Source organism: Simochromis diagramma, unplaced genomic scaffold, assembly GCF_900408965.1.
Source record: "Simochromis diagramma unplaced genomic scaffold, fSimDia1.1 OVJJ01000131.1, whole genome shotgun sequence".
In the NCBI taxonomy this organism is placed as follows: Eukaryota; Metazoa; Chordata; class Actinopteri; order Cichliformes; family Cichlidae; genus Simochromis; species Simochromis diagramma.
In genome coordinates this window covers 11,405,289-11,433,257 of record NW_024387200.1, presented here as the reverse complement: position 1 = coordinate 11,433,257, position 27,969 = coordinate 11,405,289, and the positions used below count along the sequence as shown (strand labels likewise).

The following is a 27,969-nucleotide window of genomic DNA, read 5'->3' as shown; positions in this document are numbered from 1 at the left end:
GAAAGCCCAGATTACACAAAAATAATTGTAAATGTTGTATAATCCTCTACAAACATGTATAAAAACCATGACACATGAATAAAAAGGTATTCCACATTTTTTCTTTAATCCAGTAAAACCAGTACACATTGTAACACAGTTTAGCCCTTGATTTTCTGCCATGGGCCAAACTGAACAGTTTTCCTCATCAGCAGCAGAGCGTGCCGTCTCTTCACACTCACCCACAAAGTCCCACACAAACACAGTCTTCTGGAAGAGCCTGGCAGATTTGAAGCCGTGATGGAAGAACTGTTCCAGAGCCGTGACCAAGCTATTCTCGCCGCACAGCAGAACAGTCAGACTGCCTCTCTGTGCAACACACATCAACACGTCAATGCACAAAAGCAAATGTTGATACAATGTAAGAAGTTTGACATTTGCCACATGATGCTGTTACTTTGTCTGTTACTTAGTACACACATATCTGCTAGTTAGTTGTATATGGGCAGATGTACAGTGTAACGAAGCTTGCTTGTGTGGGCAGGTAACTTGGCACCCTATCATCTAAGTGGCTTAACACTTTTTGCTATTTACGCTATTCCCATGAACGTTGGAGTACCTCTGAAATTCGATTCAACAATGTGCTGTGACAGACTGTCACTGAAGAGAAATGACTACAACTTGAAAGATCATCACTTTTTCAGACTTTCTATGGTCAAAGCACAACTTTACTTATGGAAACATAATGAATGCACTCCCTGATGGAAACAGGAAAACAGAACCCACACTACTCAGAATTCACAGACAGCATAGCAGTAGTTAAGCTATAAGGCACGCACTCATTAGAAAAGGATTTCAGAGTGCTGAAAGTCACTGACCTCTTTCTCTGGTTTGTGGAAGTGTTTGATGATGTTGTTCACTGCCTCCCCAATCCCCTCTTGGATTTGTGCTGAATTCAGCTCTAGAATGGGGAAAACATCTGCATCAGTACAGACTGCTACAGACCTCTGAACCCTGACAGCCTGAGGTAGCAACAGCTAACATGTCTGTAGCTACCATCCTTCCTGGAAACGCTGCATTTTTGAGCTGCAATGGAAGTCTGAGCTTTAAACCACATTTTAAGAATTACCCATATAATTGAGTTCCTGGCAGCTTAATAAAGAGATTATCATTATTATTATAGAAGTTGATATGCCTTAACGTTTCCAAAAAACTACTGCAGAAAGGGTTTTTAAAAAAGCATTTAATGGAAGCCTGGCAGTCTTATTTTGATGATATTATGAGATTCATTGCACATAAAAGCTCTAAAATAATGAAAACATCGATAGAGCCTTCTGAAAGTGTTTAGTGAGGTAGTGGATGACTGAGTAATTGCACACAGACCATCTTTTGTTCCTACTGTGGATAAAATCTATTTAAAATCCTGCACTTCAAATATCAGAAAGTGCGGCAAAACCTGTCAGGAAATGAAAACATTTCATTCTCAGTATTAGAGATTTCCTGTTGTGTGAGAACGCTGACAGATACTGACTGGTATCTCGTCCGGTGAGCGATGTGATGCTGATGCGTCTGCCCTGGGAAGGTGAACGCTGTAGCGGGGGTGTACGGCAGGCCCTTGCAGAATCATCCTCTCCGCTGGGCAACACTAATTCCCCGATTAGGACCCTTTCCAGACTGCCGTCATCCACACCCTTACCGAGCCATCGACCGCAAGGGAACCTGATGGACAACAAGGTGCTGAGGTTACACATCGACGCTCTACATCTGTTGGCATCTTTCTATTTGTTCTTCTGATTTTCAGGGGAGATATTTTATATTTGACTTGCTATCAACAAACACGCAGCATGGTTCCTACTAACTAGCACTTGGTGTGCATCAGAGGGTGATGTACTAAATGTGGTTCAGACACACAGGCGGGCGAAATCTACGCGTTTTCCATCCGTATATCGGTTTGTTCTTTCTCCACACGTCTCTGCTCTGATCTTCTCTCTTTGTCTTTCGTATGTTTTATATTTTGTATTTTTCAGTGTCTTGTTTCTTTTCTTGTCTGCTTTTTGACGTTATGAGAAACAAACAATTTAATATTTTCTCCGATTGGGTTATACAAACAAAATTTACCTCCAATATTGTCAGTGAGCCACACATTCCAGTTAATTTAACAAATGTCTCTATAATATAATATAATGCTGAATGAATATGCCTTTTTTAACTCACTAACAACAAAAAACACTTTATTCATTTTAAATTCATCAAAACTGCCGAGAAACAGCAAACTATTAAATGCCCAGAGTGTGACACGCGTGCGCCAGCAGTTACACTCATGACAGGACGGTTATCGGCTGCTAGCTGCACTCTTATTGGTCGTAATGTTGTCTGAGGTCTACAACAATCTAATTTGGCTGCACAGAAAAGCATGTGAGGGAAGTTTACTAAATGAGTAACAACAACAGAACAAAGACAGGTCCTCTACTCGCCTGTAGGTGTGTCCTGTGATCTCGTTCCGCACCATCACACAGTCCACCAACCATTTAGCCAGGAGGCCGGCATTATCGTGACCCAGCTGCACCGTGGTGAGCTTCCCCAGGTTCTGACACTGAACACAGAGAGCAACTAGTTAATCAATACAATATCAGATCCTACTCTCTTTCATTACTGTGCATGATATACTTGTCTGTCTCTGGTTAATTCAGTTATTTGGGCACAAACGTTTTACTTTTTATTTATTTTTTACATTTCCTTCAGCATATTTTCCTAATAGCTCCAGCAAAGACACACAGAGCACAACTTCAGTCAGCACTCATGTACGCAGGGTAAAGGAGCAACTTTGAGCAAGTCAAACACAGAAAAGAAAAGCAAGCATTTCAAAGGGATACGCTTGATGGTGGGAGATGGAGCTGTAGAGCAAGGGCTTTGCCTAACCTTGAATATGGCAGAGATGTGCGTGTGAGGCCTGAAAGCAGACTGAGGGAGATGGAAACATACGTTAAGACACAAAGAATGGACAATAAAACATCACTCATGCATGCAAACTAGGCTTGGCTCACAGAAATCCTACTTGCATGATTTGACACTGTAAAACAAAATTGATTTATTGGAGTGCACTGCATAGAAGTGCAACTAGAGGGCAGTCTTCACATGACCTACATCATTTCATAATCGATCTTGCTTGATGGAAAATTTCTTGAGGTAAAAGGAGAATTGTTTAGGGCTTAGGAAGTAGACTGCTGTGAATGTGATGGCAGATGCTGCTGAAATTCACCACAACTGGTTCACTTTTAGAACTAAAACAGCAGCTTTAAATGCTTCTTAGTCAGGATGGGCGATAAACTCGCGCAGGCGACTTTTTGTGAATTTATACGTTTTGTTTGGAGCGAATATTTTACTTTCTTTTCTTGTTTGTTTCAGAGTTATTATTGCTACTTTTTGGATTATTCATTTATTTAAGATGCACCAAATCGCACAAAAGACTTAACGTTACATCAAAGATTTATTTTTATGTTAGCTGGAGGAGACGTTTTTATTTTTAACTTACTTTGTGTTTCATTTTGTATTTGTTGTTTGGTCGGGTGTGTAAGATGGATAAACACTGGAACGACCTGTAAACACAGTTACAATGGGGAAAAGAAGCCAGTTTCTTTGTTTCCCTCCCTCCATTGTGGGTTTTTAAAATGTAAATAATGTAATAAAGTTTTTGTTTTTTTTAACATGAGTTTGAGGAAATGAATGGCTGAATTTGGGCGCACTCTGAGGAGGCTGCATGTGCCTGCAGATGGAAGGCAGTGCCGTTAAAACAGTGTTATTATTTTTTTCCATTGGCTCCTTCTACTGGGTTCAACCAAAATTATTAGCAAACTTACTCATGGGCGAATAAATGAATGGCTCTTGTAAAAATGATCGGCGAAAGGCTCGGCCTATCGTCGATGGTCGATGCATTCATCCACTCGCCCAACCTTAGTTCTTAAAACTGCAAAAGCTCGTGCAATATGGACACAGAGCAGGAGAAATTCTCCAGAAGTTATGGGAACTAACTCTCCAGTCCAATATTGCCTATTCAAGAAATGCTGAAGCCAAGGCAAGAAGCATTTTACATATCACTTCATGTTTTGGAGCCTTGTCCCGAGACTTCTGGGATGAAGTATTCTCTTTACAGCACCTTTAAGAAACACTGATTTTTGATTACTGTGGCTTTAAATAAGCTGGAGTGCACCATGTGATGTTTGACAAACAGTGACAAGGAGTGAAACATAGAAAACACAAACTCAATGCCTGCACACAACATCAGAGTGGCTGACAGCATGATCAACTTGTGGGAGGTCAAAGGTCACAGTACTCACATCAAAGGTCATTTCTAATACGTTCTTGGGGATCTGCATGATGCCCGAGTCTCCCAGTTCCCCTGAGACGCACACCCAGGGGTTGGATGTGGTCATAGCGTTGCTCAGCTTCTTGATGGGGATGATGACGACTCTGTATGGGATCACTGCAAAAGAAGACAAAAAAAGCCTCACATTTCACAGTCAGCTATTGATCCGTAGCTCTATGAATAAAGTAACTGACATTTTTACTGTAAGGCTTCAGTAGGTGGTGCAGGAGGGCTGAAGAGCTTTCCAGGAGTTTGATGTCATGTCATTATAAACAACACAACCTCATTATAAACAACAACATGACCTCTTTTCATAGAAATGCTGCTGACACACAATTTCAGTTCCATATACGTTTATATGTGTGAGTGTATATATACAGTTCATAAAAATACACATTGATATGTGACATATTTAACAGCATAATTTGCTGTTTCCAATCACCTAAAGCTTCTCGTCTTAAAACGTTTCTTTTGTTCAAGAAAAGCATTGCTGTGGGTGGCCAGAGGTCAGAGGTTATGTGTAGCTGATGGAAAACTCACTGATGGTGGTGAAGACACTGGTGAAGCAGAAGTAGTCAACAGCATTGAGAGAGAGCAAATGGAAGAGGAACTGCTCCTTCTCCTCCTCACAGCGCAGGAAGGCGTAACGTTTGTACAGCTTCCTGTGGCGGTCAGTCAAGTCAGGTTCAGATACAGCAAAGTACATCACATCTCTCCTCATCAACATCCATGTCAAAAGTCTTTTTAGTTTGACAGTTTTTGCACCCTTAATAACTAAACAACAAAATAAAACGTTATCTTTCTAGACTAACAATTAGAGAGCCCTACCATGAAACTAGCAATGAACTGAAACGCTTCTGTTTTGTTTGAAGGGGCAAAATGGAGGCGTGCAGGGAAGCTTACAGTTATACTTCACTCAGAAATGGATGTGTGGAAGTCAAGTGGGAATGCCATTCGGCCAGATGGACCTTTTACCTCCTGTAAATGAATACAGCAGAAAAATACTCCCAGTGCTGCACTGGTGTGGCTCAGGGTGCTCACTGCTGCCCCCTGTGGCATGATCAAGCCACACAAAAAGAGCCACTTTCTCCCACATCATATAAAACGGAGGGTTTTCTACAACTTTGTGTCATGTGTTTTAACTGTATGCAAACCCTAACTGTGAAAACGACTGCAAAATGTTTGTTTAATAGTGCACAACATGTAAATATGAAGGTGGGATTCAGTCACCAAAATGCTTACTTGGTTAAGGCTTGTCGTGACAGCAACTGTTTGAGATGCTGAGAGAGCAGCTTCTTTTCCAGGGACAGGCGAATCCAGGCTCTGGCTCGGCCAACGTCCGTCTTGATCTCTGACATACTCTGGATATGCCTGGGACAGACGGAGAAGAAGAATAACGCCGTGGTTTTAAGATGAAGGAAAAGTTATTTACTTTAACTTCACTTACAGATTTCATACATTTTCACAGATGCACCAACACGGACATACAAACTACTTGTTTACAGTACGTGCAGCGAGTATACTGTATATAATATGATGTTTAATACTAACAGGAACACCTAAACAGTGTTACTCTAGTCTACCTGTTGTAGAAGAGGCTTGGACAGTGCAAAGGATTTATGACAACAAGATCATACCTCATATCCTGAATGAGAGACACACGCAGAGAAGGCATTGCTATGGAACTATCAGACTTCCTCCTCTCAAGAAGGCGAGGCGCTACAAGGAGAGATGGATTTTTTGTTGATGCTTTAACATGTGACTGAGGCTTTCGACTGCGTGTGTGTACGTGTATGTTACCTGGTGAGTCAGCCTGCTGCGCCAGCATCTCCTCCCGGGCCTGATAGTGCAGCAGGTGAGACCACAGAGCAGACTTCCCCTGAAACATCACGATCAGCATGAGAGAGCCGAGGACAGAAATGACACACATAACAGCAGTTATTGCACCGATGGATGAGGCATCACATTATACACACACACAGAGGGAGGAACCTCAACATCTATAGCGTGTTGAAGAAACCTAACATTTGTGCAGCACTGTATATATCTTTACTTCAGTGTGTGTGCTGACCTGTTTGACCTGCAGCCCGTGGCTCCAGATTCTCTCTAGCAGGTCACACAGACTGGCGATCAGAGTGTTCTCCTCTAATCCAGTGATGCTGGCCTCGCCATGACCCAGCTCCACCGCCTCGCGGCCCATCTTCTCCACCAGCATACGCTTGGTCTACACACCCACATACAATTAGAGGAATCACTGTGATATATTATGAACATGTGACTTTGAGATACTTAAAATCTAGGGCATATGACACATCCATGTAACCTACCCTCCAGTTATATTAAAAACCACTGCATTCTGTGGATGGACGTGCCTCTTCATCATTTCTTATGATGGCTAAATGGGCAAACTGGAGTAGAAGAGCCTTGCTTTGTATTGTGGAGAATTTGTATCATAGTTGAGGAACTTTTTATGTGTATGGGTTAGAGATGGCACGATACCACTTTTTTATGTCCGATACCGATATCATAAATTTGGATATCTGCCGATACCGATATGAATCCGATATAGTGTGTTTTTAATCATTAATAGTGTGTTTTTGTATAAGTTCATACTCAAGTTTAAATAAACAACAACACTAAAGCTATTCTGTTATACCTGTATGTAAAAAATACACTGCACCCAAAATATTTCATAGTTCAGCAACACTGATCAATCTAATAAACTTAAACCTGCACCATCCTCCCTATTCTGGTATTTTAAAGAGTAAGCAACCTAACTAATAGGGTTACAAACTTCCAGCAAAAAAAAAAAAAAAATAGGGAACCCCCCACCCTCCACCTCATGATGCTTAATCGATGTAATCAACTTTAATTTGATGCAGTGTGAAAAAAAAAATGCACAGAAATCAATTAATTTTGAAGAATAATTAAATAGATTCAACATCTTTCTTCAACAGAACTGCAGACTGCACAGATGGTACCTTCCCAAAGGAAAAAGTACTACAGCTTACTAGGGTATATTAGACTTAATAGTTACTATATACAGTAATGGACTTCTATATGTTTTACATCAGATTAAAACTTTGGGTGTAAGATTCGGATAATTAATTATTAAAAGCTCGACATTTTAAATGAGAATAAGAAAGAAAAGTATGTCTTTGTGCCCCCTTCTCCCTGTTCATGCCCTATCGGCCCCCCTGGCTAAACTTTGCTAGATCCGCCCCTGCACAGTTACCAGCCGTCAGCTGTAGAAAAAGATCCTGGTGTAGAAAGTAACATTAAATAAATTCTAACAACAGCTGATCAAGCTTAAACGTGCTGCTGTTGTTCAGCCGCTGGTTTCCTCTTTCTGGCGTGAAGTGGGCGATAAACAAAGAAGAGAGATGGAGTCGCGACAGAAAAGCCGATCAGCTGATCATTGATCAGTTTCGATTGAAGTAGCAACAGGAGAGGGAGGGGGAGAGGCAGTCGCTCCATATATCGGTTGTTAAGCTTAATGCTGGAATGCTTTACAAACATTCAGAGATGAACTTACACACTTGCTTTACTTCTCTCTGGGATAACTTTCTCTGAGATAAAATGCTCGTTTGGTAGCGAGGCTCCAAATGCTCAACCAGACCACCGACAGGTCTCACAGGCCACAGCCGCTCTATCACGTGACGCATACTGCTCCGACATGCTACGGTTATGAGCCGAGTTACGCCATGTTGCAAGTTTTGTGAGGTGCTTTTTTGATATTTAATGGATCGATTACATTTTTATTTCTCTCCGATATCTGATCCAGTAATTTAGGTCAGTATCGGACCGATGCCGATACGTAATATCGGATCGGCCCATCTCTAGTATGGATTTGGAGGTACTCTATGCAACACACTGCAGTTCATCGTTGAACATTACGGGAGTCATTTTGATAGAACGTAATAATGTGGTAATTTCACAGTTATTACCACTCATTCACCATGGTAGTTTATAAACAGGAAACAGAGCTGCAAAATGCAAAACTGCCCGTTTCTATTTAATAACATATTAATAACCAGGTAAAAACCCTTGAAAACAAACTTAAAGAATAGTAATGACTACCAGGAAACGCCTGTGGCAGTTTATGTGTAATAAGCAGCAATTTAATACTATGGTCATGATAGCTGATTAAAACAAGCATCAGAAAATCTGTAATGAACTGGAAACACTTATGCAAAATGTCAATAATTAAGTTTAAAAGAGTAACCCTTTAACTGAGAAGTATAAACTGTATATATATTTACAGTTTTCAGTAATAACTTCTGTAAATGAAGGACAGCGAATGAGTGCATGCAAGAATCAAGAATCATGGGTCATTTCCAAGTGCAGCAGCATTGCTGGGGTTCTGTTTCACCTTCATGCGACACTCCTTGAGCAACCCTTCCACAAACTTCCAGTTGGTCTGGGCGATCACGGCAGGCGACAGGTCGGAGAGTTTAGGCTGTCGCAGATTCTTCCCGAGGCTGCGGGCCTCCTGCATGTACTTCTGAAGTGCAGACGAAGATATTTAGTGAGATTTAAATAACAGGCACTGAAAGTGTCATTCTTTTGTATGAAGGTTTGCAGTTAACACGTATTAGAGGTTGAAGTAAGCATCCTCACTCCTGGCACAATCTCACAAATACGTGCCTTCCTTATACACTGTTAATAACCTGTTCTAGTAGTTCTGTGACTGTTAATGGTAATTTTGTTCATGTGAGACACTTCGAGGAACTTAAGTGAGTTAAGTTAAAGGGTGTGACACAGGAGGCGAGTAAAAATCGGAGGAATCCTTAAAGAAAGGGTGTGTTGGCAGGAAGTATCACTCAGTCTGGAGCATGGCATACCAAATTCAAAATGTTTCCTATAATGAGCTCTGAGTGCTTCGCAGAAATGAGAAATCCATGCTCTTACATCACCGTTCTCGCAAACAGAAGATTTCCCACTGCTGCTGTTTCACATTTAAAGTGTTCAAAACAGAACATGACATGGAAATAGCTGGAAATACTGTCAATGATGTATTTGATGTCTTTTTTTTTTTTTCAAATTAAAGGTTCAGTGTCTAAAATCTTAACGACTAGATGTCAGGAGATTGCAGTAAAATGAATTCTGTTTTTTTTTTTTTACCATCCCAGTTTAAGAGGAAAATTCTAGCTATGGTGTCTGCTGTAGGACAAACAACTCAGGCTGCTGTAGTGAACGTAGGGTGTCACTCTGCTGTTCCCCTCAGCTGTCAATACGCCTGCATGTGTATTTACTCTGAAGGAGGCTGTACAACTTTGTGGAAGAGTCCGACATGTGTTGATGAGTCAGTGCAGCTCAAGTCTGTCTGAGGCAGGTTTTTGAAGATATCATAAATGTTTCTGTTGGTAAGTGCTGCTGTTTTTGCCATTGTTAGCTGCTGTTAGATGGCATCAGTGAAACTGATGGGAGTTTTTATGACACTGAGGCCTAACATTGGTATACTGGTGTAATGGCTATAACTGTCTGGATATGGGATGGTCACATCTTCATCTACTCACAGTGACAAATTGCAACAATATGAAGAAAAAACAAGCTTGTTTATGCACGTTTTTGTGTTATTGCCCTGACTTCAGTTCAGGAGACGAGGCTTCAGGTAAGACAGAAGAGGATGACAGACAGACAGACAGACATACAGACATACATACAGACATACATACAGACATACATACAGACATACAGACATACATACAGACATACATACAGACATACATACAGACATACATACAGACATACAGACATACATACAGACATACAGACATACATACATACATACATACAGACATACATACAGACATACATACAGACATACATACATACATACATACATACATACAGACATACATACATACATACATACATACATACATACAGACATACATACATACAGACATACAGACATACATACATACAGACATACATACATACATACATACATACATACATACATACATACAGACATACATACATACATACATACATACATACATACATACAGACATACATACAGACATACATACAGACATACAGACATACATACATACAGACATACATACAGACATACATACATACATACATACAGACATACATACATACAGACATACAGACATACAGACATACATACATACATACATACAGACATACATACATACAGACATACAGACATACATACATACATACATACATACATACATACATACAGACATACATACATACAGACATACAGACATACAGACATACAGACATACATACAGACATACATTTAGGTAAATCTTGACCGCTGTGTTCAAGACGGGAGGGCAACATTGTGGTTTCCATAACTCGGTGCCAGGTCCAATATATTTCTGATGGATTCACTCACAAGTTTATGAGAATGTAAATTTGTTGAAACACACAATTACATATGAGTGCAACTTTTTTCCTCCTAAAAGGACCTAAAAATTTACTTGCGGTACCTTAAAAGTGAATCTCTCTGGATTTTTGACTGCTGCACATTCAAAACAAAGAATTGGAAGATATGCCTTTGCTAACTGTGCAGCTCACCGAGCCTAAACACCCCTCAGTTATGCAAAAAGATGTTATTTTGCTTGTTTTAGTCTTGTTTTCCTTTAGGATTTTATATTTTTTACTATTCAGCAAGGAATTGTGCCTTAGCGAATGTGGGAACCTCGGAAAAGTAGGTGGAAGTGAGGGTGGAGGCTATGAGAGGGAATCCAAAACACAAGCATCTCCTGCACATACCAGGCAGGAAGCAGAAGCAGATTTTTTAGGTGGTTTGACAGGAGGAGGGGATGCATTGTCCCACTCCCAAAATGCCATGGAATTCTGTAGGACCAGGCAGCCCTCCACCTGCTCGAGGAGGAAGAGCGGTACAACCCGACCCCAGACGGACCGGAACAGGACACACAGCCAGATAGAAGACGACAGAGCCAAAAGAATGGAACATAAGAAGACAGTGAAGGTAGCATGTGCATAAACATAACATAAACCAAACAAAGAAAGCTCAAACAGAAGGAAACATAAATGTAGTTACACAACAGAACAAAACAATAAGCAGAAAATAAAGATGAGAGAGTTAGAGAACAGTGGAGAACAGGGAGCAGTCAGAAGGATGGTTTTTCACCTCTTTCAGGTCATTATCAAGGGTTAGATGTTCCGTTTGTTGTCTGTGGCGATCTTTTCTGCGCTGAGCTGTTGTTGCCTTGTGACACCACCTGCAGAACAAACACGCTGTGAATATACTGTGTAGCCTTTAACTATCTGTGCTCCTGTGAGTCAAACTGAAGGGAGAAGAAAGTACATCAGTTGTATAAAGTTACTTTAAGATTTAAGGTAAACATTTGCCTTTAACAGTAAAGCAACAGTTTTTTATGTTTTACTTCCTCTTTGATTTGAACTGCATTTTAACATTGATGATATTATTACGAGCAGCTTAAAACAATCCTATTAAACTATTCTTTAAAGATTTTTCAGCAGTGCAAACAGATTTGTCAGCATTTTTGAAGTTTTGCTTGTTATGTATCACTGATTATGGAATGCCACACGAATAAAATGGAGAAAAGGAAATAGGATCTGAGCGCATCGAGCTGGGCTTTCAGTTGTATGTGTGTAACCTGATCTAACCAATCTCTGTTGAACCTACATTCAAACTGTACTGGAGTATTCTGACAAAGACAGCCTGAAGGTTCTGCTGTCGTCTGTGAAATCTGTCCACAGTGGAGGCTGACTCACTTGTTATTGCTCGGTCCTGTGTTGAGCACTTCGGTCTGCAGTTTGGGGAAGAACCCCTGCTCGTACTTCCCCTGACCGATCTTCATGTCCAGCAGGTGTGGGTGGATGGCCGTGTGGTCAATCTTCATCAGCCGCTGCTCAATGGCCTGAGCTAAACAAAAGACGGTACAGATTCAGACAACGCTGTAAGGACGTGAAACCATCGTGGCATTTGGAGAATTCCAGTAGGTGTCACATTACTGAAGGTAATTTCAGATTTAAACGCTGCAGGCATGCATATGGATTTATGTGTTTACTGATTCCACCATCTAGATCGCATCTTATCTGAACACACACACACACACACACACAAACACACACACAACACTGGAAAAAAACTGCAATTAAGATGTAAGATATTGAGTGATATGTCGCCGTCCTTCACAGATAAGTTTTGCTGCAAAGAGTGACTCAGCTTCCTGTTTCTTCTATTCTGTGTCACTTCTAGGCTGTACTTCAAAACAGGCTGTTTATATATTAAATCACAGCATGATGTATGACGTTGTGGTTCATTCTTTATAGAGACCTGGTCTGACTGACTCTTACTTGTTGATCCTTCTAAAGATTAAACATCATCAACAGCAGCGATTGCAAACACACTCCATCTTCATCTGTCATGTGGTTATACTGCGTTTGTCTCTGACTGAAGTCCTCAGAGAGCAGGTGGCGCGTTCTCTGAGTGGAGGCACTGGAGGGAGGCAGGCAGAGGAAAGGCCTGTCCATTGTCTGCATAATTAAGTATGCAGACCATTGCAAATGAAGTCACCCTTGGCAACTGCAGTTCACATGGACTGGCCTATTAGTGCATGGAAGTCGGAATCACTGAACACTCTGAGCCACGGCAGCTCACTCGTACAAACAGCGTTATCTTGAGCTGACATGTGAAGAGTTATAAGCCACTGTTGTCGATCTCAGCAATGATCATGAGAACTGGCAGGAAACCAGAAGAACACCAACATTGTGCTCCCTGCTTTTTTTCTAATTCTTGTGTCATGTCCTGCATTTTTAGCATGCTACCAAGGCACCAGCCCACACTTCATCCAAGGGGATTATTTCTAGAAGCAACAACTGGTCTGATAGAGACTACTCCTTATTGTCTTCTAAATGTTGCGAAATTCCAGACAAGGCCAGGTTATTATTCTTTGCAGTTGTTAATAATGAGTTTATATGTATTAAATGGTCATAAAGGGGGAGAAACTTTGCCAAGACAGTTTTTTAAACAGGTGCCTGATAGGATTCAAAAAGCTACTACGGACAAAGGCAGAGGTAATGCACTTTAAAACTGTCTGACAACGACGAATAGACAACAGATTAATGGGTAACTTAGCAAAGAACCAATTTTAATTTGTGTCTTTAGGACTTTGATACCATTACCCTTTGCAAAAAGTCATAATTTATTTTTCATTTCTATAGTTGAATCACAGTTTGACAGGCATTACATCGTCTTTTGCAGCATCAAAAAGATCCCAAAGAGCTGTGAGTTGTGTTTTTAAAAAAACTAGAGAGGGGGACAAAAGGACTAAAAACGATCCACAGCAGATGAATAGTATCTCAAAATTATATCCTAAAGAAACTGGAAGAAATCCAGCAAAGACAAATATTCTTCCACTGAGACAGTGCATGGATTAACTGAAGTATGGAAACTAGAGATGGCACGATACCACTTTTCTATGTCCGATACCGATATCATAAATTTGGATATCGGCTGATACCGATATGAATCCGATATAGTGTTTTTTAATCAATTAAACAGGTTTTTTTAATATCTTGCTGCATTTTGTATAAGTTCATACTCAAGTTAAAACAAACACTAAAGCTATTCTGTTATACCTATATGCAAAAAAGATACTGCACCCAAAATATTTCATAGTTCAGCAAAACTGATCAATCTAATAAACTTAAACCTGCTCCATCCTCCCTATTCTGGTATTTTAAAGAGTAAGTGTCGCGCTGGCCTAGTAGGTGTGGCTGTTATTCCTTTCTTCCTCCTCCTGCCCACTACCTGTTCGGTGCTGCTGCGTGCGCATGGCCACTGATTAGACCTTGGGTGCAATCAACAACTAAGCACGGCCTGGTGTGCGCCGCCCTGCCAGGTGAGCCACATTAGAGCAATCAAGGGTGGGCGTGCCTAGTAGACCTTAAAATGCATGCAGCAGTCATTTGACCTGTGAGCAACATACTGAGAGGACAGCAAACAAAGCACTTTTCCACTGTGAGGAAGACTTTGAACAGGACGGGCTATCGGTAAGCTCTTGAGCTCACATTTGCTGCACATATATTTGGAACTATGGAAGCTCAGTTGTGCAAATGTTTTACGCTTAGGGAATAGTTGCTGCATTTAAGTTTAAAAAATTATATTGACAAAAAAGAATGTTTAAGTTTGAATAAATTGTTTGTGCAGTTAGTGTTCCCACATATTTATGTTACTTAATATTAAAAATAGTTACCCCCCAAATCCTTGGGTGGATCGTAAAACTAGTGAATAAATGTTTGGTTTTGATTTAAAGAAAATAATTCTTTGTAAAGAAAATCCTTAGTTAAAGTCTTTATTAAAATGTTTGTGAACTCTAAAATGTATACTTTAAAATACAATTGTTTATAAAAAAAGTGTTAAATGCAAAGAAGACACATTGTGTATATTTATTTAAGAACCACAGTTAAATTAACACAGTTAACCACATGGTAAATGGCTTTACTGAAGTGTATTTTGTTATTTCATCTGTCTTTTGTGTAATGCATGTAATTTATCTGAATGGTTAATGAAATGTTCTTTATTTTTGTGTTGAAAGGTTTTTTACCTGCTGCTACTTACCCATCTACCTGGTCAAAATAAAGTTGAGTGAAATTCAAAGTCTGGTCTTTTTCAAGTGTGGGCACCTCACAGTCAGAGAACACTTGACAGTAAGCAACCTAACTAATAGGGTTACAAACTCCCAGCAAAAATAAATAAATAAATAAAAAATAGGGAACCACCCCCCAACCTCCACCTCATGATGCTTAATCGACGTAATCAACTTTAATTTGATGCAGTGTGGGAAAAAAAGAAAAAAAATGCACAGAAATCAATTAATTTTGAAGAATAACTAAATAGATTCAACATCTTTCTTCAACAGAACTGCAGACTGCACAGATGGTACCTTCCCAAAGGAAAAAGTACTACAGCTTACTAGGGTATATTAGACTTAATAGTTACTATATACAGTAATGGACTTCTATACGTTTTACATCAGATTAAAACTTTGGGTGTAAGATTCAGATAATTAATTATTAAAAGCTAGACATTTTAAATGAGAATAAGAAAGAAAAGTATGTCTTTGTGCCCCCTTCTCCCTGTTCATGCCCTATCAGCCCCCCTGGCTAAACTTTGCTAGATCCGCCCCTGCACAGTTACCAGCAGTCAGCTGCATAGAAAAAGATCCTGGTGTAGAAAGTAATATTAAATAAATTCTAACAACAGCTTATCAAGCTTAAACGTGCTGCTGTTGTTCAGCCGCTGGTTTCCTCTTTCTGGTGAGAAGTGGGCGATAAACAAACGAGAGAGACGGACTCACGACAGAAAAGCCGATCAGCTGATCATTGATCAGTTTCATGATTAAAGTAGCAACAGGAGGGAGAGAGAGGCAGTCGCTCCATATATCGGTTGTTAAGCTTAACGTGGGAATGCTTTACAAACAGAGATGAACTTACACACTTGCTTTACTTCTGTCTGAGATAACTTCCTCGGAGATGAAATGCTCAACCAGACCGCCGACAGGTCTCACACGCCACAGCCGCTCTATCACGTAACCACACTGCTCCGACATGCTACGGTTATGAGCCGAGTTACGCCATGTCGCAAGTTTTGTGAGGTGCTTTTTTGATATTTAATGGATCGATTACATTTTTTATTTCTCTCCGATATCCGATCCAGTAATTTAGGTCAGTATCAGACCGATACGTAATATCGGATCAGCCCATCTCTAATGGAAACAGGAAGAAAATGCTGCGCTTTGCCAAACTATGCTGTGTTTGCGGTTCTGTCATGGTGCAGGGCTGCATTTCAGCCAGTGTGAAGATGATCTTATCTAAACAAATGGAATTATGAAAGTGACAAAGTACAGTCAAATTTTTATCCACCACACAATCTGGACAGTGTTTAACCCTTTAAGACCTACCATAGAACCAAGTCCGCCAGAGCTTATCTTATATTTTTACATGCTGTGGAGCCATTTTTAGGAGCATTTCAAGTTGATATACATCTATACAACTGTTATAGCCCATATTTTAATAATATGTATGCATTAAGTGCATAGTAATTACATAAATTGCAAAAGTGCAATAAACTACAAAAAATTTTAAATTCGTTTTTGTTTTTTTAACATATATTTCTAGTTAGAGAAATTTAAGAGGCTTATCCCTCAAAACTGTAAATACAAAAAAGTTGCAAAAATAGTTTCCCACCACAGGAAATTTATTTTAAGTGTCTTCATAGTTTTATTTTTGAAATACACCAATTTTTATACACTGCAGGAAAAACGAAAATAAATATTATAATGCAAATTTGCAAAAAAAAAAAAAAGCACCATATGCATCAAAATAAACTATTTCCAGCAGTGCAATATGAGTCCTCAGCATCCCAGAAACGACACAGAAAGTCATACATAACTTTTAAAAACACCAGTATAGGCTCATGAGGCCCTGATGGTAAAAAACTACATTTCCGCAAAATGATGTCACTTCCGGTTTCGGGCAGGTCATGGAGGACATGTGATAGTTCGCGCTGATGGACGTAGGAATTGTTACAAACAGCTGATCGGATCAGCAAAGCGTGTTTCCGGAATATTATGTTTTTGTTGCTGCAAGTGCTTTTTATGCAGTTTTTATATGTGGAAGGAAACTATGAACTAGAACAAGCTGATGGCATCAGATGTAAGTACAACTCCTCCGGTTTCATATGCAAAAAAAATTATTGCGCTAGCTCACGTGGTTGCAGAGCTACTGGGATTTAAAAATAGTTGCGCAAAACGGAGCGTGCCCGCTCCGACCGGCTTTAAAGGGTTAACAGACAACAACTTCATTTTTCAGCATGACAACAATCACAGACCTCAGCATTACTGAAGCAGTATGGGATTATGTTGACAGAGAAGTAACAACAGGCACACAACATCCAAAGAAGAGCTGTAGCATGTCCTTCAAGGAGTCTGGATGACTATTCCTGAAGAATATTCAAAGAAATTCCAAAAAAAGCTGTGATGAAGAATAAAGATTGGCTTTCAAACTTGATAAGAGCTGTACAAACATCTTCCATCTATGTTTGTACATGGTTTATATGGTAACTGCAACTTTGCATCAATCACTGAGCTAATTTCCATTTCATAAGCAAAATATAAAGAAATGTATCAACATTTTTGCATAATCTCTGAGCAAACATTACTTACATATAACAACTCTTCCACTGAAAGCAGGCACTGAAAAAGACTTATTTCACTTCAGTGAGAAAGTTAATTAGCCTGGAATATTTTCATTTTCACAACACATGCTTCTCAAACCAACAATCTGAACCATGTTCACACAGAAATAAATCTCTCTCACACACGTCCCCATCTGAGCTTACCAGACTCTTTGAGGATGGAGCACCTCTGGTAGCAGGACGACCGGAGACTGGGAGCACGGATATTATAGAGGCGTGCCTTGTCAATACGAGTGTCAAAGACATGGAGCATAGGCTCCTTCTCCTCCCACTGAGACATGATCTTGTTGTCGATGAAGGTGGCAAACATCTGTGTCTCGATGAAGTGAGACAGAAAGGGAAGGTAGGGCTCTGGCTGGTCTGACAGGAATGAAGCCTGTTCACAAGAGCATATGTATTTTCAGTACTGTGCAGTTCAATGTCATTTATATAGCATCTTTAGTAACTTTAGATTTTAAGGTAAAGACAGCACAATATTATAGAAAAACCTCAACTATAAAACAATCCCCTACGGCAAGCACAGGGAGAAGAGCCCACTTTTAGACAACAATTTGTTTGTAATAAACAAAGCTAGCCTTAAACCACAAATGCCAGGAAAATGTAAATACAGAATTTTAACAGAAAGGAAAACAACACAATGAAATAAATAAGTCTAATCAGCACTAAACATTGACTGAAAATATGCAGACTGATTCTTCAGTTTAAAATACTGTCCATTCTTACATAAAATACTTTAATAGGAAACAGTAACAGGAACTAACAGGTTTCACAAATAAACAGAACAAAGAAAATAGACTACGCTATCATTTCTTCCAATTATGGATGATCTCCAGCTAATTCATGATAAATCCTCTGGCTTTTCTTATGATCCACTGTCCTTCCCTTAGATATTGCCCTTCTTTCCATTTGTTCTTTTGCTTTTTAAATCACTACCAAGTGAGATGAACTACAACTTATTTTGAAACTGTTTCCTCCTGTTTATGTCATCTGAGGGAGGTAAGCTGCTGTTTTTCAGTTATTTCTTGGTTATATTGTGGTTTGTTTGTTATTTTGGCCTCATGTTCTTTTGATATCATTTTGTACTTCTGTCTAATAATAACTAAAACATCTTGGGACTTGGAAAAAAAGGATGCCTTTTTATTTTGAGTCCCATGATTCACTAACAAAGGCAAAATGCCTCTTTTACAAATACCATGAAAACTTTGAGTACAACACTTGTTTTCCAATAAGGTACGACCTTCTTACAAACATATTTCCGACTGAGGCACAACGGGAAAGAAAACCTTGATCACCTTGTCAAAGTTGTGCATCTGCTCCCTGTTGGTGAGCCAGGACTCCAGATCAGGAGCGCTCTGGATAACAAACGATTCATAGTCTGCAAACATGGTAGTGAAGCGGCTGGCGAACACCTCCCTCAGCTGAACGTTCAGTTTGGCGTTCCTTAGCTCCTCTTCTTCACCTCCTGTTTGGTTTCCTCCGTCGGTGGGCTGACCTTTGACTCCAGCCCTCAGGGCTTCCACACGTGCCACAGTCACCCCAGTGCGTTTAGTCAGCGCCTGCAGTCTCTCCAGCGTAGCATTTCCCTGCAGCAGCTCCAGCACCACTAACTCCTCTCCTGCCAGATTGCCATTACGTCCATCGTCCTCTAGCTGTCGAAGGGTGGCGGATTTGCGTTCCCTTCCTGGGGTGGACGAGGTGCTGCCAGGACTGGAGCGGGTCCGGGGCGGGGCGCCAGTGTTGGCAGAGAAGCCAAAGCTTAATAACACCTCAGTGAGCTCCTGGATGAATTCGGTCTTGTTTGGGAACTGAGGGAAGTCCTCTGGAAGCTCGATGGAGTGGTTGTCAATATCCACAAAACACAGGTTGGCCTGTGAGAGGAAAACATGTTTTTATTAGGCTCTGAAATAAACTCTAATGGTGCAAGTTTCAGTTCTGTGATGTGCATTTCTGTTGGCACAACAAGTGAATTCAAATGTGTTCATCGCAGACATTGGATCGATGTGTCTTCTGTGCACTGCAGACAGGAGAAACAGCTGGTGGAGGCAGGATTAGTAAAGACAGATCGTTTTTAGGAGGTGGAGGTATGATGGGGGTTGGGATATGGAGTGTCGAGAATATAGGCCAATGGAATAACAGCATATATTCAGACATCAATCCAAATGTGATGGAATGGAATTTGCATCACGCCTCATGGGGGATTAAAGCAAAACCTCTAGAAACACTAAACATGTAGAAATGAGTTTTTACATATCACAGAATACAGACTGCTAAAGGACCTCCCAATTTAAAACGTTTTACAAGGACTATAAAAATGTTGCCAAACAGACCGACGTACACCACAGCTGGGGGAATTTCTTAGTTGTTAATTGATTGAATGTCCACATACAGGAATGTCCAAGTGCAATTCATGTTTGCTGACTTCTAAATGTAGTAAATCTCACTGAGCAAAGTAAAAGAAGGTTTGGGTGAGAATATTGAATGAGTGTAAAAGCAGACATCGAAATTAGGTGAGATGTACGTGGAGTTCTGTGAGATAGCAGTAAGGCACGTGAGCCCATGAGACTGTAAGCATACAGACACAACCAAAAACCAACTTGTTGAATTAAGTTTACAGAAACGTTCGTTTGGCTCTGGCCTCTCATAGCTATACTTGCAGGCAGAGAAAGGCACAGTGTAACAGAGCCAAACATCTCTCATGCTCACGTTTTTAATAAACAGGGTTAGAAAAAGACAAACTCTGGCTACACTTTCCTCCCTCTCATCATCTACTCTTTGTGTGGCTTTTCATTTCTAGGTCACATCCACTTCAAAGGCAAACACAGGGACAAACTGTTCATGCAGGGGCTCCTGTGAGGGGATAAGGAGGAGGTGAGGAGAGTTAGAAGGGAGCTGTGGGTGATGCACAGAGGCATCCTGCACTGAATTGGATAATTAACACCCATATGTAAAGTCCCAGATTAACGACCCAGGGTGATGATGGGGGTGTGAGCAAAGCCAGAGGCCTGAAAGAATCGATTTTCTGCTTTGTTAGAGCCTTATCTTGCCCTAACACATAAACACAGACACACACAGTAACTGTAACCCACCCAGCACTGGACTATACAATGGTTAAAATCCAGGACACATTCACCTCCTCACTGTCTGACTGAGGCTGAAAAGTGACAAAGCAATAAAAGACTACTCCTGTCTGGCTCTGCCTTGAGGTGAATTTAACGATAACAAGGAAACTGACTGTTTTTCATTTAATTATTTCATATCAGTTTATTTATATGTCTATAGCACTTCGCTCTCGCTCTGCAGGCCTACTTGTTGTTCCTAGAGTATTTAAAAGTAGAATGGGAGGCAGAGCCTTCAGTTTTCAGGCCCCTCTTCTGTGGAACCAGCTTCCAGTTTGGATTCAGGAGACAGACACTATCTCTACTTTTAAGATTAGGCTTCAAACTTTCCTTTTTGCTAAAGCATATAGTTAGGGCTGGACCAGGTGACCCTGAATCCTCCCTTAGTTATGCTGCAATAGACGTAGGCTGCCGGGGATTCCCATGATGCACTGAGTTTTTCCTTTCCAGTCACCTTTCTCACTCACTATGTATTAACAGACCTCTCTGCATTGAATCATACCTGTTATTAATCTCTGTCTCTCTTCCACAGCATGTCTTTATCCTGTCTTCCTTCTCTCACCCCAACCAATCACAGCAGATGGCCCCGCCCCTCCCTGAGCCTGGTTCTGCCGGAGGTTTCTTCCTGTTAAAAGGGAGTTTTTCCTTCCCACTGTCGCCAAAGTGCTTGCTCATAGGGGGTCATATGATTGTTGGGTTTTTCTCTGTATCTATGAAGCGCCTTGAGGCGACTTTTGTTGTGATTTGATGCTATATAAATAAAATTGAATTGAATTGAATTGAATATAGTGCAGGGGATGATACAGTTAAAAAAACATCACCTCATCCAATAAAGAAGAACAGCATTGTAGCATTATAAAGCATTAAAACTTCATGTTAGGCTTTTATAAACTAAAACTACAATAAATACAAAGATAAAGATAGCAGATCCAGAACAAAGACAACATAAAGACTGTATTTCATCCAGCTGAGCTGGCTGCTGTGTCCTTATAGAGACTTGATCAAACGGAACCATTATTAATAAAGTTTGATTCAGTTTTTTTTCTGGTTTAATAAGTAAAATGTGTGCCATGTGCAAGTGTGTTTGTTTTGTGTGTGTGTGTGTGTGTGGTTAGACTTAAAGGAGGTTACTTACACACCTGAACAGAAACTAGAAGATGTGAAATTATAAATTAAGTTCTATGTTATTACAATTTCCTGTTACAAGCTTTTCAGTTTGGGTGCTCCGAAAAGGAACATTTTTATAAAAATACAGATGACATCCTGATCTGGTGTAAATGCAAAAATCCTAGGTGACATCTTTCTGGAGTTTCGTGTTCACAAGACTTTCAGAAAACCTGACCTCTGACCTCTTAGGTGGGACATAACAAAGTACTTCATTACTCTATTTATGTAGAATTTTCAGGTATCTGTATTTTTCTTCTGACAACTTTTACTCCCTACATTTTAAACATGCCTGTTACTCTAGGTTTATTTAAAGAGAATAATGTCTGTGAAGGTTCTCAGTCATCCAGGTCATCGTAGTCAAAGGAGCTTGCAAAGAAAAGCGTCTGGACTTCTTTAAGTTACTTGAAGACGTTTCACCTCTAATCCGAGAAGCTTCTTCAGTTCTAAGGTCAAATGGTGAAGAGTCCCAGATATAAACCTAGTGGGAGTATCCCCCCACAGAGGGACAAAAGGACCCCCTGATGATCCTCTAATCGCCTGAGCCAAGGTGTGAAACTGGGTGTGGGTCCCCCCTCTGTGGGGGGAAACTCCCACTAGGTTTATATCTGGGACTCTCCACCATTTGACCTTAGAACTGAAGAAGCTTCTCGGATGAGAGGTGAAACGTCTTCAAGTAACTTAAAGAAGTCCAGACGCTTTTCTTTGCAAGCTCCTTTGACTACGATGACCTGGATGACTGAGAACCTTCACAGACATATTGCCGTACATTTTGGGAGGAACACCCTTCAACTGGTGCGGGAGTATGAAAGGGAATCAAGGAAACTAGCGGATTATAGGAACCATCTCCGTTTCAACCTAAGATGTAGACAAAGCAGAGTTGTTCCTAAGAGCCTGCGCCTTGGATCCACTGTCAGGGGATACAGAGCAGACTTGATTCTACAGAGAGCACAAAATCACCTTTTAAGTGAAAGGATAAGACAGGTCCATTTCACCATAGATGCCCTCCAGATCAAGATCAGCCAGACCCTGCAGGAACTGGAAATCCTTCTACCCTCTCCAATCTTAGAAGAGGTTTACAAGTTTGTGGACAAGGCTCAGCGGGCCCAACACTCTAAAGGAAAAGAAAGACAACGCAGGAAATTTCACACCTTGCTTCCAAAAACACACACTCCTCATCCTGAACCTACACAACCCAGAGAAGAAAACACACCTGAAGTCAGTCAGGGAAATGCGTCAAGAACTTTTCAGACAGGAATCTCACTGAACCTGAAGAGAGAGTATTAGCCAAAGGACTCAATTTTGCCATTTCTCCACAACAGTTGCCCATAGTGGACCTCATCACAGCCACAGAAACCGCCATACGGATTAATAAATTATCACAGACAGAAGCAGAGCAAATCAGGATGAAAGTCTCAGCCACCCTTTCCAGTGCCAAAGTCCCTCCGTCCAACCTCACAATACAGGAAAAGAAGGCCGTCGCTTCCCTGAGCAAAGATCACAACATCACTGTTTTACCAGCTGATAAGGGAGGATGCACCGTGGTCCTAAACACTACAGATTACCATACAAAGATCACTACTCTCCTCAGTGACAACAATACCTACGAAGCCTTAAAGCGAGACCCCACAAGCAGCTACAAAAAGAAAGTTATAGCTTGCCTTCAAGACTTTGAAAAGGACAAAATTATTGACCGCCTTACATATCACCGCCTTTACCCAGGGGATGCCATACCCTGCATCTACGGACTTCCTAAAATCCACAAGGAAGCGGTCCCACTCAGACCCATAGTCAGTAGCATAAACTCAGCCACTTTCCAAACACCTTGCTACCATCCTTGCTCCTCTCGTGGGGAACACCCCACACCACATCAAGAACTCCACCGACTTCACCGACAAGGTCCAGAAACTTACCCTGGATCCAGATGAAACCATGGTGTCCTTCGATGTAGTCTCCCTCTTTACTTGCAAACCCACCACGGAGGCCGTGGAGACTGTCAGAAAACGACTACAAGAAGACAGCTCCTTGGAGGACAGGACCAACTTCACACCCGATCAGATCTGCACACTGTTAGACCTCTGCCTCACCACAACATACTTCAAGTACAACGAAGGCTTTTACAGACAAAAACATGGCTGTGCCATGGGCTCCCCCGTGTCACCTATTGTAGCCAACCTTTACATGGAGGAAGTGGAAAGGAAGGCTCTTGGCTCTGTTAAAGGAAGAGTACCCAGCCACTGGTACAGATATGTGGACGGCACCTGGGCCAAAATCAAGACACAAGAAGTGGAATCCTTCACTGCGCACATCAACGCTGTGGATAAAAACATCAAGTTCACCAGGGAAGACACAAAGGACGACTGTTTGCCTTTCCTGGACTGCGCTGTGCACATTGAACAGAACGGCAACCTCAACATCGAAGTTTACCGGAAGCCCACACACACGGACCAGTACCTCCTCTTTGACTCCCATCACCCTCTGGAACACAAACTTGGAGTAATCAGGACCCTACACCACCGGGCAGAACATGTTCCCTCTAAGCCTGAAGGGAAAAAGAAGGAACACACACATGTAAAGGAAGCACTCAAAACGTGCGGCTATCCTAAATGGGCGTTCTTAAAGTCAGCAAAGAGGCACAGAAAAGAAGACCAGACACCAGCGAGGGAGGATAAGAAGGACAGACGCAACAACATTGTCATCCCCTATGTAGCCGGTGTATCAGAAAAACTCAGGAAAGTTTTCTCCAAGCATGACATCCCGGTGCATTTCAGACCCAGCAACACGCTCAGACAGAAACTGGTTCACCCGAAAGACAAAACTCCAAAACACAGACTTAACAACGTGGTGTATGCTGTACAGTGCAGCGAGGAATGCCCAGACCTCTACATTGGAGAGACCAAACAGCCACTTCACAAGCGCATGGCACAACACAGAAGAGCCACCTCCACAGGACAAGACTCAGCTGTCCATCTGCATCTAAAGGTCAAAGGTCACTCTTTGAGGATGCCAGTGTTCACATTTTGGACAGAGAGGACAGATGTTTTGAAAGAGGAGTGAAAGAAGCCATCTATGTCCACTGTGAGCGACCATCTTTGAACAGAGGCGGGGGTTTACGACACCAACTCTCTGCCATCTATAATCCAGTTTTGAGTTCCCTTCCCAGACGCCTTAACGCCCACTCACATCCTGGGCCATCTGACCTCAGGAATTCGCATAAGGTGGGGCCAGGTTTCACAATGAACTCACCCGAAACTCTGGCTGATTGGGACCCACACCCAGTTGCACACCTTGGCTCAGGCGATTAGAGGATCATCAGGGGGTCCTTTTGTCCCTCTGTGGGGGGAAACTCCCACTAGGTTTATATCTGGGACTCTCCACCATTTGACCTTAGAACTGAAGAAGCTTCTCGGATGAGAGGTGAAACGTCTTCAAGCAACTTAAAGAAGTCCAGACGCTTTTCTTTGCAAGCTCCTTTGACTAAAGAGAATAATGTTTTTTTAACCCTTTAAGACCTACCATAGAACCAAGTCCGCCAGAGCTTATATTATATTTTTACATGCTGTGGAGCCATTTTTGGGAGCATTTCAAGTTGCTATACATCAATACAACTGTTATAGCCCATATTTTAATAATATGTATGCATTAAGTCCATAGTAACTACATAAATTGCAAAAAAGTGCAATAAACTACAAAAAAAATTGAAAATCGTTTTTAGTTTTTTTTTTACATATATTTCTACTGGGAGAAATTTAAGAGGTTTATCCCTCAAAACTTTAAATACAAAAAAGTTGCAAAAAATAGTTTACAACAACAGGAAATTTATTTTGAGTGTCTTCATAGTTTTATTTTGGAGATACAGCAATTTTTATATACTGCAGGAAAAACGAAAAACAATCCTATGATGCAAATTTGCAAAGAAAACAGCAGGTGCATCAAAATAAACTATTTCCAGCAGTGCAATTCAAGTTCTAAGCATCCCAGCAACTATTCAGAAAAGCATAAAGTCAGACATGACTTATAAAAACACCAGTATGGGCTTTTAAGGCCTACAAGTAAAAAAACTACATTTCCCGCAAAATGACGTCACTTCCGGTTTTGGGCAGGTAATGGCGGACATGCGATCGTTCGCGTTGACGTCTTTTTCAATGTGGGAAGTGTTACGAACAGCTCATCGGATCAGCAAAGCCTGTTTCTGGAATATTATGTTTTTGTTCCTGCAAGAGCTTTTTATGCAATTTTTGCAAAGCTTTATGTGGAAGGAAACCGTGACCGAGGACAAGCTGATGGCATAAGATGTAAGTACAACTCCTCCGGTTTCATATGCAAAAAAAATCATTGCGCTAGCTTACGCGGTTCAGGTTCTACAGGGATTTAAAAATAGTTACGCAAAACGGAGCGTGCTGCCCTGACCGGCTTTAAAGGGTTAAGGGGCATCCAATGTCTGCACAAACATCAACAAACACAGAGAAAGAGTGAGAGACAACTTCAGTCAGAAATAAAGATGAGAAAGACAGGACAGGAGAGGAAGAAGAGAGGTTGGATTTAAAGGTAAGGACGGCTCAGTAACTGACAAATTTAAGACATTTTGTCTTATAGTTTGTGAAACATCTGCTTACATCTTGTTGAAATCAGTTTTGTAAATCCACACAGAGCAGCAGACCAGCTAATCACAGCCCGTACACAAAGGAAATCTACTGAAACTCACATTAGAAATGACTGTGAGCTGTGACTCTTTTCCCTGTGCTGAGCCACAGCACATGCTGTATCTCACGTTGACCCCTGACAGTACTCATGTGTGAAGTCATCCTCTTGATTCAGTAATTTGACTTTTTACAAGTATCTGCACTTCTACTTAAATACAGAACGTCTGTACTTTTTCACCTCTGCCTGACCCAGAGTCAGATTTAAACTAGTCCCAAATTTCTAGGAGATGCATCTGTGACATAACTATGAAAATCCTTCATTCTCGAGTTACGGCGTTCACAAACTTGGCTGCCTTCTGACCATTGTTGATGCAGTTTCATGAATCCACAGCTTGATCAAGCCCAGTGACAGAAGCACCATACACCTACAGCACTCAAAGGATCTGCGGCCAGCATCCTGTGCCAGACCATAGACACCAACACTGGTACCCTGCCTGGTAGGACTCCTAGTCGATAGTAATTAATATTATACAGCTGGTTTTAATGTTGTGGCTGGTCTGTGCATTAACGCTACCCAGGCTGATGTTGTACCTCCTGAGGAAGCTCAAGTTTGGAGCGGTCAGTGCCCTCTTTGGACTGCAGGCCCATCAGGTAGGGAACAGGTGCATCTAGGAAATGAAGGAGGGAGGCTGGCAGGATGGGAACATAGACGTGCTGCCACTGGAAGGGAAATAGGAGGGTGGTGATGCCCTCTGCCACTGTCATCAACCGCTGGTAGTCTGAGAAACACAGAGAAAGAAGTGTGATGTGAGACAAGAGCATTACAGCAACACGTAGTTTCATGTCAGTTGTAAAATTGCACTCTGATGATCCTAAATTCACGCTAAGCTCCACCAAACACCACACAAGCACTGCTACAGTGTTTTGCAGGCTGGATCTAATATTGAGTTCAGCAGCAGTTCAATCAGATTTCATCATTATGGCCTGAGTGAAAAGTCCACTTGGAGGAAACATAACTAAGGTTTCATGAATTCATCATCCTCTCCTCTCCTATGGTCCACTCCCCCTGGCTCAGCCAGCATCTCCCGATCTGTATGTGCACCTTCACTGAAGGTTTCCAAAGTCTTAACCACAGTCTGCGTGTCGGAGATACAGCTGGTTCACTTATCGGAAAACGTCCGTTTCTAGAAGCAGAATGTATTTACAATTGTGTTTAAATGTCTATATAAACACACACACACACACACACTTGTAAAAAATTATAAGCACAGCTGCTCTAGGTAAGTGTGTAAAATACATGTTAGAATAAATGTCACACACTCAAATAAAAAGTGAGGCAAAATGTCTTTTTCTTTTGTGTTCGGAGAATTAGGGATGTCTAAAGAACAAATACGTGTGATTCCTCTGAAAGGCAAATTTTGGAATCTGCAATAGTACTTGGTTTTTTTACTAAGGTAAATACCACAG

General features: G+C 41.1%; 1 protein-coding gene across 7 annotated transcripts in view; it reads right to left on the bottom strand.

The window, feature by feature from the left end:
• The window catches only part of LOC120745563 (DENN domain-containing protein 5B-like), a 93,759-nt gene that overhangs the window by 5,687 nt on the left and 60,103 nt on the right, over nucleotides 1–27,969 (bottom strand). For 3 of the 7 annotated variants that reach the window (XM_040050545.1, XM_040050544.1, XM_040050547.1), the window contains 17 exons: nucleotides 27,094–27,281; nucleotides 18,872–19,447; nucleotides 17,724–17,955; nucleotides 12,092–12,242; nucleotides 11,484–11,574; nucleotides 8,715–8,846; nucleotides 6,414–6,566; nucleotides 6,143–6,221; nucleotides 5,980–6,061; nucleotides 5,585–5,713; nucleotides 4,883–5,004; nucleotides 4,314–4,459; nucleotides 2,899–2,940; nucleotides 2,454–2,572; nucleotides 1,511–1,698; nucleotides 858–940; nucleotides 222–348 (listed from right to left, as the gene is read on the bottom strand). In XM_040050545.1, the coding sequence (XP_039906479.1) occupies nucleotides 222–348; nucleotides 858–940; nucleotides 1,511–1,698; nucleotides 2,454–2,572; nucleotides 2,899–2,940; nucleotides 4,314–4,459; nucleotides 4,883–5,004; nucleotides 5,585–5,713; nucleotides 5,980–6,061; nucleotides 6,143–6,221; nucleotides 6,414–6,566; nucleotides 8,715–8,846; nucleotides 11,484–11,574; nucleotides 12,092–12,242; nucleotides 17,724–17,955; nucleotides 18,872–19,447; nucleotides 27,094–27,281 (2,640 nt within the window). Of the gene's footprint in view, nucleotides 1–221; nucleotides 349–857; nucleotides 941–1,510; nucleotides 1,699–2,453; nucleotides 2,573–2,780; nucleotides 2,941–3,511; nucleotides 3,576–4,313; nucleotides 4,460–4,882; nucleotides 5,005–5,584; nucleotides 5,714–5,979; nucleotides 6,062–6,142; nucleotides 6,222–6,413; nucleotides 6,567–8,714; nucleotides 8,847–11,483; nucleotides 11,575–12,091; nucleotides 12,243–17,723; nucleotides 17,956–18,871; nucleotides 19,448–27,093; nucleotides 27,282–27,969 lie in introns of those variants that run through there. The other 4 variants (XM_040050548.1, XM_040050546.1, XR_005698657.1 and 1 more) reach the window with 3 other exon arrangements.